This window comes from Chelonia mydas, chromosome 2 (genome assembly GCF_015237465.2).
Source record: "Chelonia mydas isolate rCheMyd1 chromosome 2, rCheMyd1.pri.v2, whole genome shotgun sequence".
In the NCBI taxonomy this organism is placed as follows: domain Eukaryota; kingdom Metazoa; phylum Chordata; order Testudines; family Cheloniidae; genus Chelonia; species Chelonia mydas.
In genome coordinates, this window is record NC_057850.1 from 199,951,377 (window position 1) to 199,966,905 (window position 15,529).

Genomic DNA, 15,529 nt, shown 5'->3' on the forward strand with positions numbered 1-15,529 from the left:
GCTACTCCCGCAGCAATTGCCCACGAGCGGGCGCCGCCCAGCAGAACAGCCCAACCCTTCTCCTTCGGTTTCTGAGCGGCGAGGGGAGGCAGGCGGCTCCGCTGTCTATCATGGGGCTGGAGGCGAACGCGGCAGGTCACCGCAGAAGGATGTCCCCTCTCATTGGTGTGCGGCTGCCACGGCCAGGCGGTGGTTGGCTACCCTGGCTGTCACTCGTCTCCTCTCTCTCCTCCCCGTTCACGGTCACAGGCAGAGAGGGGAGGCGGGAGTGGTGTTTAAGTGGAGGTCACGCGGAGCGGAGCTGGGGGAAGCGGCATGGCCGCAGTTTTGATGCTCAGAGGCTCCGCCAGGCTGTTATACAAGCACAGGAAGGTGCACGCTGCCAGCATTGCAATGGGTAAGGAGCCGCCTCTCCCTCTTTGCCTTGGGTTTTTTGGTGACATTTTAGCAGCGCGAGCTGGGGTTGCAAACTGTTACCTAGTTGTGTTAAAAGGCCAGGCCTCCTTGTTGAACCAGCCAGAGAAAAGCTTCTGCTTCTTCTGCTGCTGCTGCTGCTTCCTACCCCCCCTAGCTAAATTGCCATGTGAGTCACTCCAGTGACAGCGTCGCTCCAGAACTTCTTATCACGTGAAAACAGTGGAGGTGGGGTGGGTGGTAATTGCTGGCACACAAGAGCTGCACTCCGGATTTGAGTGCACTTGAAGGACTCCCCACTCCTGACAAGCTTCTAATTCCTTAGGTGAAACATGCATTGGGTTTTGAAACCCCTGATAAATGTGCCTCATAGCACGAGAGGATTATCACTTGTGTTTTGCACCTTTTACAAGTATTGTGCACTCTATTAAAGCCAGACAGGTTGTAAAATTATATGAGGCTCATATCAATACTTAATCTTATGAGTCGCTTAGTATAATAAATATTTTAACATGTTTATTTAAAATAGCATACATAGAGTTTAAAACAGCCCACAGAAGTTTATGTGACGCTTGTGACTTAAAAAGCACGTACCTGTAATCTGTACTCATACTCTGCTTTTCTTATAATAATGATTATATTTCATTATTTTTGAGCCAAAGCTGAATTCAGCAGCACTTTTTTTTATATTCAAGACCCTGGTAGTGCATACATTTGCTTCACTTTACACACGCAGGTAGTCCAGTTGAATGCAAAGTTAAGCAAGTGTATATGCAGGATTAGGGCCCAAGTTATAACCTTTTCCTTGTCTTCTATCTTTCCTTTTAAAGGTACACTGGTGATTTAAAGATCGTACTTTTGTTTGAAATTGTTCTACCTACTGTTGCTACAAGTAACACCTAAGATTACTATAAGTGAAATAAATTGTAGAATCTTTTTCTACAGTCTTTTTAATATGTTTATTTTGTGCATTTGACAGCACTTCATTTATAGTCAATTTTACTGTTTCCCTTGTGTAGCTCAGTCAGTTTCCCCTGTGTTTATTGGGGGTCTCTCACATAGTAACCGAAGAGAAATGTATGTGTATATTTTTTAAAAAGGGGGAACGTGACTTTAAGATCACAAAATTTGACAGGGGATTCAGCAAAGAGTGCACCTGAAACTACTCTATTATTTTAAAAGTGATTTTTTTTAAAGCTTCTAGTGCCTTTTGTTTTCATTGATCTGACAAACTTATAAATGTCTGACTCTTAATTTTATTTTAAAATGAACTTTTAGTGGTATTGTTTTACTTTAATAGCTCTCCCACTAACACAATCCATTAAAGCTTTTCACAGTTCTGAGTCTGACTTTTTAAAAAGTTTTTATTTGTTCAGGTGGAATACGGAATAATGGATACACTTGGTCACATGTTAGTGAAGTTAAATGAAATACACAAATGGTACGGAGAATAGGTCTATCGGGTGTCTTTTGCCACAATATTATCAGTAGTAATTGTCACTATGTTTCATACGTGCTGTCTATCCTATTCATAAAGACGTTTCTGTAAAAGCTTTGAAGTAGCATTATGATTTTGTTCACTGGCTTAAACATGACAGCTTGAATGTTGTCATCACATGCAAGAGAGAGGAGATTCAGAATTCAGTTCTCCTGAAGTACCACAAAGTAACTTTAGTTATTTCTTTGAAATATATAATCTTTGAGGGGGAGGGGGGGGAATAAACCATTACTTCAGGTTTTAAGTTTGGCAAATATATATGCTTTATTTTTGCATAGAGACCTGAGAGAGCAATGACTGCAGTCTGAGATGAAATTCTGGCTCTATTGAAGTCAATGGCAAAACTTCCACTGATTTAACTGGAGCCAGGATTTTACTCTAAGGGCATGTCTACACTGCAATGTAAGCTCAGGGTTAGTGGGATTTGAGACAGCTGGCCTATGTTAGGGAACCCTGAGCTTGAATGTAGTCCCCTCATCTCAAAAAAGATATACTGGCATTAGAAAAGCTTTAGAGAAAGGCACCTAAATTATTAGGGGTTTGGAATGGGTCCCATATGAGGAGAGATTAAAGAGGCTTGGACTTTTCAGCTTGGAAAAGAGGCGACTAAAGGGGCATATGATAGAGGTATATAAACTCATGAGTGGTGTGGAGAAAGTGAATAAGGAAAAGTTATTTACTTGTTCCCATAATATAAGAACTAGGGGCCACCAAATGAAATTAATGGGCAGCAGGTTTAAAACAAATAAGAGGAAGTTCTTCTTCACACAGCGCACAGTCAACCTGTGGAACACCTTGCCTGAGGAGGTTGTAAAGGCTAGAACTATAACAGGGTTTAAAAGAGAACTGGATAAATTCATGGAGGTTAAGTCCATTAATGGCTGTGAGCCAGGATGGGTAAGGAATGGTGTCCCTACCCTCTGTTTGTCAGAGGATGGAGATGGATGGCAGGAGAGAGATCACTAGATCATTACCTGTTAGGTTCACTCCTTCTGGGGCACCTGGCATTAGCCACTGTCGGTAGACAGGATATTCGTCTGGATGGATCTTTGGTCTGACCCAGTATGGCCGTTCTTATGTTCACTGTTTTTTAACCCTGTATTAAGACTTTTCTAACCTGTGTTGAACCTGGGGTCTGGCGTCCACACTGCAGCACGCAGATCTAAATCAAACCAACCATATCCCAGAGTCTGTTGCACCCTCCTGAAATGTGGCTGCTCTACACTACCACTGTGATGCACTGTGGGGAAAACTTTACTGCCCACCCTGCATGTTACAGGAAGTTTGAACAGTCTGCCAACGCAGCCTGCTGTGCAGTCATTTTGGTCTGTGTGCTCCCAGCTACTGGAGCCAGCAGCATGGAGGATACACCTTTTTGAAGAACTTCTCTTCCTTGTGTTTTCACTCCTGTGTCAGGAAACTGGCATAGCATCTGTGAGGCACTGGTGGACGTTTCGGTGATGTTTTTTGCTCCACCAAAAGTACCTGTTAGATTTCCTGATGGAGGAGGAGATGGAGGCAGAAGAGAAGGAAGAATACCTTGGCATGGCATGGTAGACTTACACTGACAGATGCTGCTCAGTACAACTGGCATAGTCACTGATGCTCTCTACATAGACCAGTGCTTCTGGTGCAGGGCCACAATCACAGACTGGTGGGAACACATCATCATGCAGCTCTAGGATGACCAGCAGTGGGTCCAGAACTTTCGCATGAAGAAAGCTACATTTCTGGAGCTTTGGAGCGGCTTGCTCCTGCCGTTCAATATTAAGAGAGACAACTGAGGTCAGCTTTGCCAGTCCAGAAGTGGGTTGCTATAACTGTCTGGAAGCTGGCTGCCCTGGACTGCTACAGGTTCATTGACAAATAGTAAGCTGTGGATAAAATGGTGGCAGAGGTATCTGAGGTGACGGGCATTAAAGATATTCCGGAGGAACTGCTGGCTTTAAGAGAATGGGGTTTCCTACTGTGCCGGGACCATTGATAGGACTTGTGCCAACGGTTTGTCCTCCTCAAGGAATACATAAACTGTAAAGGGTATTAGTACATTGTTATGCAGGTCCTCCTGGACCACAGAGGCTTAGGAATATCAACGTGGGCTGTACTGGAAAAGTTCATAATGCCAGTTTTTTGCTGCTTAGGAGTCTACATTCATGGACAGACTGTGACACTATTGTCACCAAATGATATTTACATAAACAGAGTTCCTGTCCCCATTGTTGTTCTGGAGAACCCTGCATACCCACTTTTGCCTTGGCTTATGAAAGCATACCCTGATTTGTTTAATAGAATATCAGGGTTGGAAGGGACCTCAGGAGGTCATCTAGTCCAACCCCCTTCTCAAAGCAGGACCAATCCCCAATTTTTGCCCCAGATCCCTAAATGGCCTCCTCAAGGATTAAACTCAGGGTTGTGAGTTCAGCAGGCCAATGCTCAAACGACTACCCTGGTAAAAGATGGGTTTAGTTACACTCTCAGCACATGTAGAATAGCTGTTGAATGTGCTTTTGGCAAATTAAAATCACACTGGAGATGTCTACAGACCCATTTGGATACCAGTGTCATCAATGCTGTCTGCATTACAGTAGTTTGCTGTGCTCCTCGCAACCTTTGTGAAGCTAGAGGTGAACCATTTCCCCCTGAATGGACCTATGACAGTGAGGGGCTGCTGGATCGGTACCCTCAGCCAGCAAGTGCAGTTACCAGTGTGGGAGCTGGTTGTACCCAGGCAGCAGAAGTCAGGGATACGTTGTGTTCTCATATTATGGACTTACATGGCCCAATGGACGAAAGGGAATAGTACCTGTACGAATGTGCTTTTGGGGGCGGAAAGTGGCTAATTAAATGTTGGGGCAGGGTGTCTAGTGCTTTGGAAGGTGTATGGGTTGATTGCCATCCAATGCAATTATGAATGACATGATTAATGAATTGGGGGCAGCATGGGTTTATGTATAGAATTTATTGAAATGTGAATTGCTGTACCTTGGTAAATAGACGACTGCTATATGCTTCCTGGCCCTGCATTCTTTTCCCCCCTTCTTTTCCTGTTTTCTACTCGCTTGGCACTGGGACAGGGAGTTGCAGGTATCCACAGAAGAGGGGTTGAAGAAGGAAAGCTGCATAGCCAGCTGCTCATGAGGCGTGAATGCTTGGGCCACCCTGACATAGAGTTATCCAAGCTACTGCATGCCTGAGGTACAATGCAGGGGAATCAGGCCATCGTGTAGGGAGGCAGCAGGAGCCAGTGCTCTTGCAGCCATGATGAACATAAGTTGATGAAACAGTTCTCTCTGTTGAGCTCGGTCCTCCCCCTTAGCCGCTGTTCCTGTCACAGGAACTGCTTTGCAAGCGTCTGCTCAATCTCTGAAACCTTGTCCTTCACGCGGATTGCAAGTCTCAGCCTCTCCGCCTGCTTGTCACCAGGTATGTTGGGCCAGGATTGAGTTCCCGATGAACAGCAGGCAATAGAGGTTGAGAGGCCCTGAAATAGGGCAAGAAGTAGAGGGTTATTGTCTAAAATAGGTCAGTGGAGGAGCACAGAATCAATTTTTGTGGAATCTCATGGACATAAAATGTTACATTTCTCAACTGAACCATCATATATTGTGAAGGAATGCTTCAGTCCATGTACTTTCTCTGGACACAGCCTTGTTAACTTTAGAGACAATAGTAAAGTTAAAATTACAACCTTTTTTCTGCAGGGGGTGCAGATAGTGCCCTTGCTGCAAAAGGCTTTCTCTATCATTTCAGGCCTTTCACATTTTGGAGGACATAACAGTTCTTGTGGGGCAAAGGGAGATGTTATTCCAAGCTGCTGGTGAGAAACCTGCAGTGTATTCAAACGTATAGTGATCAAACAGCACATCTGTGAGTGGAGTGGGCTTAAAGGAGGACCTGTCAAATACACCCTTCCCTCTATTTGACTGTATGGAGTTCCTGCTTAAGGAAACGTTTGCAGCTCTGAGCAACCAGGACTGGGTCAGAGTTTCTGAGGGAATTAACAGGATGCTATATTAGCTCACACATGGTTTACCCTGTTGCTGCATGCAAACACGCAGAACTCTACAGCGTTCCTCCTCTCTGCACTTAGTACAAGTTCTGGGTAAAAATGGATACCTCACTCAGACTTGGGAGAAATGATTTTGTGACCTGAAAACATCATGGAATATCTCTAACTGAAATGGGCTAGATTTGGAAATAGAAGACTGTTTCCCAAACACACACACACTGAGTGCACTGTTTCCAGGTGGGGCTCCATAGACAGAGGAGAAACGATTACAGAGTGGCAAATTTCAAGCCCTTACTATTGAAAGGAGAACATGAATGACTGTGGCAAGCACTGGTTACTTTACAATGAAAATGCCCTTTATGCCTCTTTATAAATGTTTGAAATTCCCAGTCACCATTTTGAATTCCATATGGTAGGATGGCAGGGAAGGGGAAATGCCAAGATGCTGTGATACAATCTGCCAGTAGTGAACACGCTGGTAGCTGGGGCTTATTGTAATTTTTGCATTGCTTCTTAGAGCAGAAATCCCTCTTATTATTGTAATTAACTGTAAATTGAAGTCCTACACTTACTGGCATCTGGGGTGGCTTCTGTCTCTACCAGGTTTGCCGCAGGCTCAGCAGCAGTCTGTTCCTCGGAGGTGGGGGAATCAAATGGCTCTTCCTAATAGGGACCTAGAATTTGCCGTTGATCCTGCTCCACAGTCTGCTAGGGACTGATTTCGTAAATAGTCACTTCATGCACCTCATTCAGAACCTGCTTCTGGCTCCCACAGTCCCCATGCTAGATTCAGGGGCCAGCTGGGCATCATCCCAGTCATCATGAAGCACAGTTGGTTCGGTGCCCAGGACCCAGGCACTCCGTGTCCAGCACCGAGTGAAACTCCTCATCAAATGGGCATGTTGTTGGAGAGTTGCCAAAGGTGTGGTTCTTGTCCCTGGTCTTCCAGTACTTGCTCTTCAGCATCTTAATACACTCCCTAAACTGGTCACCTATCCTGAAAATCTGCAGAGCTGCCAGCTTTTTAACTATCTGCTGGTATGCCTGGTCATTCCTGGTGCCTGTGCTGACCAGTTTATCTGGCCTTGCACCAGAGATTCACCAAAATTTGGCTGTGCTCCCATAACCATAAAGCAGCATGCTTTGCAAAAGACTTGCTCTGCTCAACCTCCATTGCCAGGAGGCTTGCCAATCAGCTTGCAGCTCGGAGATCAGAAGAGAATGGGTAAATGCTGATGGGAGCAACTGCCATACTCCAAGGAGTGGGGGTGGCTTCCATTTTCAACAGTCCATTACAGATTGTTGGGATCGAGAGGACTAAGGAAGTTGGCCCATGAAACTGTGGAATACATCTGGCAGACTCCCAGGACGTGAGTCAAGTGGGGCTGCGCCTATGCTGCAAAGCCGTAGGGCTTGGACCTTGGGTCTGAGCCCTGGGTTGGTGCAATAGCAGTGTGGATACAAGGGGGGTTAGCCTTGAACCCAAGCCTAAGCACAGTCTTATAGCGCAGTGTAGACATATCCTAGGTGTTTAAGTTGATTCTGCTGCAAACACTTATATGTGATTATCATAAAGTCCCATTGACTGTGAGAAGTGTTTGCAGGATTGGGTGCCTTAAATGGAATTTACAGTTGCCTATTAAAGGCAGTGCCAGTCATTCGTATGTTCTCTTCTCTTCTTCCCTGTCTTTCTACGCACATATTAGTTTTGTCATCCTCCCTTGTTAATTCTGATTAGTCTAAGGGTTTGCCTGGTTTTAGAGAGATCAGTTGATTGTAATGTCCATAGTGTCATGACTGGTTCAGTCAGCTGTGACAGTTCTCAGATCTGTCAGCTGCCTCACCCAGTGAAGCTCCTTAGCACACTTGCTGTGAGTTCCCTAGTGGCTTGTTTGAACTGCTGCTTGCAGCTGGCAAACAACAGCTGGATTGCTGACTTTGTACATTTGTACTGGAGGCATAAATTTAGCTAAGAGAGAAACATGTAGGGAGAGTATTTTGGTTGTGGACATGTCTGTATGAGGGTATCAGATGGCCAAGATGTGCAGTTTCATCTGGTAATTTCCAGATGGATGAATGGATTGGGGGGGGGGGAGAGATTGAGATTAAAATATGTGGGGTCATGATGGGGGAAACCCTTTCTGGGAGGCACTTCTTGGGTGGGACTGCTGGTTGCTGAAGCAGGTATAGTGGGATAGTGGAGAGGCTTTGCTAGCAAACTAAGAAGTTTTGCTAACTGAGGGAGTGCTGTTCTTTTTATCAAAGATAACAGCCCTCTCCCCATCCCCACTGAATCTGTGTTAAGCAGCCCTGTTGTGGACACAAACAAACCTTATATCAATTCAGGGTTGGTAACGTGGACCTACTCAATTCGTTGGTGCTTCTGTTGATGCCGTACAGTTGACTGAAGCACCACTAACTTTTAGTGTTCTACTGCAGATTAGCTCTATTAGCCTAATGATAAGTGGGATGAAAAGAGAACAAACCCAATATAGTACTTTAATCACAGGGTCAAATGTGAATTGTAACATTACATGCATGTTTGGAAAAAAATATTTAGTAGTTACATTTTTATCTTTAACGTACAAACATTGTTTATGAATCCTCACAACAGCTCAGTGTCTGTAAAATAATACTTACCTCATTAGGAAATTAAGGCAAGGGGGCATCTACACTGGAAGTATCTTACCCATTGATTGCCTGTTAATGTTAATCAAGAAACAGGCATTCAGAGATTCACTCAGTTTTATAGAATTCTTCAACAAAACTGTGAAATCAGAGAGTATTTTAGTAGTAGTAAACTCATTTTAAAAGAGAAACTTTTAAATTTATAAAAAGAAAAGGAGTACTAGTGGCACCTTAGAGACTAACCAATTTATTTGAGCATAAGCTTTTGTGAGCTACAGCTCAATAGTCTTGAAATCCTTCCATTCTAAGGCCGTGATCCTGCAACTGGATCAGTACAGGTAGGTCCTCCAAGTAAATAGGAGAAAGGGTCTGCCTGCACAGATTTGATTGCAGGATCAGAGTTTTTGTTTTTGAGTAAAATGAAGGGAAGGCCTAGCCAAGAGTTTCCTCATGCAATTGCTCTGTTGTCAAGTATTTCAGCTATTGAGCCTGAAGACATTGTAACCAAGCCAAGTTAACTTCTGCTGTATGTATGCACAATTCCACCAGAATTAAGAGTTGTACCTATGCTTATGCCAGCAGTGAATTTCAGACCCATATGCTTAACCAATGTTTGTGGTTCTGTTCCTGATAAGTGAAGGGTAATTTAACTTGGTTAGGAGCTGGGTAAAAAATTTGTACAAATAGTTTATTTGCCAAAATGTGCAGTTCGATCAACTCAAAATTATTAACAAACTTGTCAAATAGTTTAGGGCCAAACTTTTTTTATTGAGGACTCGGAGGAGGAGGAAGTGGCCTCCCTTAAAACCTTAGCTCAGTGATTAGAGCACTCCTCTGGGCTGTGGGAGGCCTTTCAGTTCCTCCCTTTGCCTGATGTAGAGAAGGGATTTGAACTTGAGTTTCCTACATTACAGGAGAGTGCCCTAGGCACTAAGCTATGGGATATTCTGGGGACAGGTCTTCCTCAATTTCTCCTATTGAAGCTGTTCCATTTTCTATGACTATCTGGTTATTAGAGCAGGAACTTGAATTTGAGTCTCCCATGTACTAGGTGAGTATCCTAACCACCAGGGTATAGATCCTTTCTCTCTCTGTCTAGCTCAGGGCAGATCTACACTACCGCTTATGTCAATATAATGTACGTTGCTCTGGAGTGAAAAAGCCACCACCCTGAGCCACACAAATTACAGCGACCGAAGCACTGTCCACACCAGAGCTATGTCGGCGGGAGATGTTCTCTTGACAACATAGCTTCCGCCTCTCGCGGAGGTGTAGTAGTTATGGTGACGGGAGAGCTCTCTTACATCAGCATGGAGGGTCTTCACCAGATGCACTACAGTGGCATAGCTGCGCCGATGTAGCACTTCTAGTGCAGACTATTTCTCAGTAACTATTAATTGTCATTTATATAGTAATAGGGACAAAGAGAGAGTGTGTGGTTCTATAGCATGGTTGTCATGGCACTCACCAAGTTCAAGTCCCTGCTCGCTATTTATTTATTAAAAACTAGAACGGTTTTTAACGGGGAAGGTTGAGAGAGATCTGCTCCAGAATATCCCAGAGCTCAGTGGTTAGGTCTCTCTTCTCCAATATGGTGGACCCAAGTTCAAATCCTGGCTCTACACCCAGCAGAGGGAGGAAATGAACCTGGACCTTTCAGGTGAGTGCTCTAACCCCTGGGATGATGGTTATAAGAAGTCTGCTGCCACCAGCCAAAGAATTCAGAAGGATTCATTTGACCTGAAATTGATTGAAAAACATTTTGCTGAAATTTTTCAGTTTTTTTGGCTTCAGTTCAACTCAAACCAAATTTTTTTCCCCAGTTTTTCAGAACTGCCAGGGAACAGAAAAATCAATTATCAGCCTATCTCTAAAGTTGGATGATTTGAATATTTTAAATCTGACATATTTATTGTGCCTCTTCTGACTAGGATATGGATATGGGAAGTGGATCTTGCTACAATGATGCTTCCCTCCAAACCACTTCAAATCAGCAATCCTCTGGGTCTCAAGAGACCACTTTTAAAGTAAATCAAAGTTCTAAATACCTTTAGTTGAAAACAGCCTCTACTAAGCAACTTTGGCAGTTTATTTTAATAGGTTTTCCTGGATTGAAATACAGGGGAAATTGGATATTTTCAAAGTTGTAAGTGAAGTTGTATTATTCTTAATGTGGCTAATTCAATATTGGTTTAACTACTGGTATAGTAACCCAAAATTATATAAGAAATAAAAACTATGATGTAACTTACTTTATAACTTTGAAAATATCCAGTTTTCCATGCATTGAAATGTGTTCCAATTAGTATAATCAGACTGTCTCTTTTTGTTTATTTTTATTTATATCACCATAGAACCTAGAAGCCCTAGTCAGGAACCAGGACCCCATTGTGCTAGGGGCTGTACAGACACAGAACAAAAATGGTCCCTGCCCCTAAGAGCCTACAATCTAAATATAGGACAAGAGACAATAAATGGATGTAGACAAATAGTAGAGTATTAGTAAATAATGAGACAGTATCAGTCAATATGATAGCACACCAGCAGATTAACCATTGTCAAGTTTTAGGTTGGTTTTTTTTCTTGGGGTTTTTTTTAGGCATCACAGCAAAGGAGAGTTTTAATGAGGTTTTTGAAGGAAAATAATGAAGTAATTTTACAAATGTTTATGAAGAGCTCCTCCCTAGTGCATGGAGCAGCATAGGAGAAAGCACTCAAAGGTGGTTGTTTGAAAATTTAACAAATGGGCGATGGAGGCAGAAGTAGACTTCTTGATAGTGAATGAGATGGTAGCTATAGTGGGGATAGGTTGTGAAGGGCCTTGGAAGTGAAGATAAATACCTTAATGTTTGATGCAATGGAGAAAGGGGTGCCAGTGGAAGGATGCAAAGAGAGGAGTAACATGTTCAAAATGATGGGCTAGGAAAACGATCTTTGCAGCAGCATTCTGAATGGATATGAGTGGGGCAAGACTGCATTTGTCAAGGCCAGAGAGAAGGGTGCTGTTGTAACTGAGATGATGCCTGGATGAGAGCACTAGCTATGTGGATTGATGGGATAGGCCATATCTTAGATCTGTTATGCAGAAAGAATCAGCAAGGTTTAGATAAAGCCTGGATAAAGGACCCAGAAAGATGTCAGAGTCAAAGATAACTTCCAGGTTACAGGCCTGAGTGACAGGCAGGTTGGTGTTGCCTACAGTGATTGAGAAATAATCTAGTGGGTTCAGGAGGACAAGGTTTGTTTTAGCTGTATTGAGCTTGAGCTGATGGCAAGACATCCATGAGGAGATGTCAGGCTGAGATTGTAGTTTAGAGAGAAGGAGGCAGTTCTGGAGGAGAGAGGTAGATCTGTGAGTAATCAGTAAGGCTACAATTTAGTCACGGAGGTCATAGAAATCACAGAATCCGTGACTTCCAGCGACCTCCATGCATTCAGCCTGTGGTGGTTGGGAGTTGTAGGATCCCCCCACTGCCCATGTGGGCAGGGAGCTGTGGGGTACCCGCACTGCCTCTGGCGGCCCCTGCAGCTCCTGGCCGCTGTGGGTGGTGGGGTACCTCCCAGCTCCCAGCTGCTGCAAACAGAAGGGGAACCCCCGAGCTCCCAGATGCCATGGGCGGTGGGGAAACCCCCGAGCTCCTGGCCTCTGCAAGCAGTAGGAAACCCCCTGCAGCTCCTGGCTGTGGCTGGGAGAACCCCCAAGCTCCTGGCCGCTGTGGGCCCCCAGAGCTGCTGGCGGCAGGGGTACTGCACAGTCCCCAGCTGCTGAAGGCAGCTCCTAGCCCCTGTGCACTGCCCTGCTTCAGGTCTGTGTGCGGACCCACAGATCTCCACTTTGTCACGGATATTTTTAATAAAAGTCATGGACAGATCACGGCTTCTGTGAATTTTCTTTTTTGCCTGTGACCTGTCTGTGTCTTTTACTAAAAACATCCATGACAAAATCTTAGCCTTAGTCATCAGCATAGAGACTGTACTTGAATTTGTGTTTGTGGATGAGATTACCCAGAGATAACATATAGAGGGAAAAGAGATGGTGACTAAGGATAGAGCCCTGTGAAATCCCCACAGAAAGTTGCGGGGGGGGGGGGGGTGTATGAGAGGAGCAATTAGAAAGACAGGAGGAGAACCAGGAGAGGTCAGAATCACAGAAGCCAAGAGAGGACTAGATTTCAAGAAGAGTATGGTCAGGGGTGTATGTTGCCTCTTTGTTCAGTTGTTTATTATGTTTGGCATGTTTTATAGTGATTTGCTCTTTGCATACTTGGACATATAGATATTAGAACATGTTTATAAATTACAGTGTAGTCTTTTTAAAAAACAAAAACAAAAACTGGCCATATTTATCCAGCCAGATCATTGTTGTTGGCGTTTGTGGAAACCAGGGCTTAACAGGAGCCCTCTTGATACACCTGACTTATTAAATATGACACTAACAAAATAGTGGTGTAAATGAGAGCCTGACTGTTCTTAGCTAAGAAGGCACTTTAAAGTCAGAAAAAACCTTTAAAATAATGAAGTGTTTTCTGAACTAAGAAAGATTCTGCTTTAAGCAATGTGACATCTGAAAGGCTAAGCATAGGATATGCAATTTTTCTTTTGAATTTGGATAGTTTAATTTATTTTCCTCATAGTCTGTTTGGTCTTCACTTGTTTTAATGTTTAATCTGAATGTGATTTTTCTCTTCCTTTCAAGGAAAAATTGTCTTTTTTGTAACTGGTAGTAAGACCTAAAAACTGGCATCTGCCCTAGCATTGAGCTAGGATTATTTTAGTTTAGAATGATTAGAAAGGAATTATTATACATTGGTATTTATGGGAATTATGCATTGCCTGACATTATATACTCATACACAGTAGCTTGTGCTAAAAATGGCTGAAAACTATATTATTTTCCATGTATCCATAAACTGCCATAGCACACTGTATTAGTACGTTGTACATCATGTTATATTTTTGTCTTATTTTTTTGTACTTCTTTGAAAGTTGCTCCTGCAGTGAAGACTGTAGCATTTTATAAATAATCTTTATGCCATTGTTCAAGGGACTGACAATGTGTCATGGAGACTCTCTTTCAGTGGTTTACATTTGGCCACAGACGGTAGTGACCAGTCACCATCTGATAGTGGTTTGGCAACCTATGTGAAATGAATTGGTTGTTTTCACAGATCCACAGAGTCAGGTCTATGCCCTAGCCCATAACCAGTCTCATGGGCGTGACCTCTTTAGTGTGCCGAGCCCTAGTGGTTCACACAGTTCTGAAGGGGCAGGCCCGTGGCCTCCAAGACTGGACCTTCCTGCTGTGAATTCAGCCAAGCTACACACCTGCAGGAGGCTTGTACTGTACCCATTCACGGCGCAATGCTCTCAGTGAGTATTTGCAGCTACAGTAGGTAGGGTTTTCAAAACAAGGTAATATATTAGTCACCTGGCCTACAGAATCTGAAAGTCCTTAGGTTAGCAAAGAGAGGCAAAGGTTATATAGTCCATCCTGGCCAAGCCAGTGCAGTCAGCCAGCCAAGCTGGAATCCATTTCTGGCTCCAGCTCTCCCCCTTTGTCCTTAGTCCCTCTGTGAGAGCCCTCTGTGTCTCCGAGAAGCAGCCTTTATTTCAGCCACCAGACACCTTTCCCCTTTGTTGTATGCAGTGGTGTTGTAGCCATGTCGGTCCCGGGATATTAGAAAGACAAGGTGGGTGAGGCAATATCTTTTATTGGACCAACTTCTATTGGTGAGAGAGACAAGCTTTTGAGCTACACAGAGCTCTTCCTCAGGCCTGGGACAGGTACTCCACGAAATAAATCTTTCCTTAACCTTCTTCTGGTCTTCAAACAACCCCCCAACCTATCATCAGAAGCAAGCTCCCCACAGACCAGGACATGCCAACTCTGAGTAGCACCAGGCCCTACCACAACAACAGTTGCAAAACCGGCAGACATGTCTACACTGCTGCCGTGATCAACACCCCCAACAAAACACCTTTCAAAATCCATTGGTCTTGCATATTACTATCATGACGTGTGGTGTACCTCATCGAGTGCACTAAATGCCCCAATAACAACTATGTGGGAGAAACCAGACAATCAATATGCTCGTAAATGAATTAACACAGGAAAATGACAAAAGACAAAATGCCACATCACCTGTGGGTGAACACTTTTCAAAAAGTAATCACCCTTTATCTGATCTATCAGTCCCCATCTTCAAAGGAAATCTGCACAACACTTTCAAGAGACAAGCCTGGGAGTTTAAAATCATAACTTTGCTAGATGCTATGTACCATTGTCTTAATAAAGACATTGGATTTATGATTTATTACAGCAATCTGTAATCCACTAACTTCCCATTTTTTTCCATGACTACAGGGGTGTTAACAGGTCATGTCACCTTGAACAGTTCCTTAGCTTAAGTAGTTAGCATACATTCTATGACCTTATACGCCTCTACCCCAATATAACGCGGTCCTTGGAAGCCAAAAAATCTTACTGTGTTATAGGTGAGACCGCGTAATATCGGGGTAGGGAGAGGAACCGCTCCCTGCCCCAGCTCCCCTCTGCTCTGTCTCCGCACCCGTCCACATGATGAAGCCCTTTATTTCGACTTAAAGGGCTCTTAAAATCGATTTCCTTACTCCACCCCTGACAAGTGGATTAGCGCTTAAATCGGCCTTGCCGGCTCGAATTTGGGGTACTGTGGACACAATTCGACAGTATTGGCCTCCGGGAGCTATCCCAGAGTGCGCCATTTTGACCGCTCTGGACAGCACTCTCAACTCAGATGCACTGGCCAGGTAGACAGGAAAAGAACCGCGAACTTTTGAATCTCATTTCCTGTTTGGCCAGCGTGGCAAGCTGCAGGTGACCATGCAGAGCTCATCAGCAGAGGTGACCATGATGGAGTCTCAGAATCGCAAAAGAGCTCCAGCATGGACCGAACGGGAGGTACGGGATCTGATCGCTGTATGGGGAGAGGAATCCGTGC

At 44.0% G+C, this 15,529-nt stretch overlaps 1 protein-coding gene across 1 annotated transcript in view; it reads left to right on the plus strand.

Annotated features, from left to right (window-relative positions):
• The first annotated feature begins 236 nt into the window (after nucleotides 1-236).
• The window catches only part of HIBADH (3-hydroxyisobutyrate dehydrogenase), a 142,381-nt gene continuing 127,088 nt past the window's right edge, over nucleotides 237-15,529 (plus strand). The window contains exon 1 of the mRNA XM_007053647.4: nucleotides 237-397. Coding sequence (XP_007053709.1) covers nucleotides 316-397 — 82 coding nt within the window. The 5' untranslated portion in view covers nucleotides 237-315. The remainder of the gene's footprint in view (nucleotides 398-15,529) is intronic.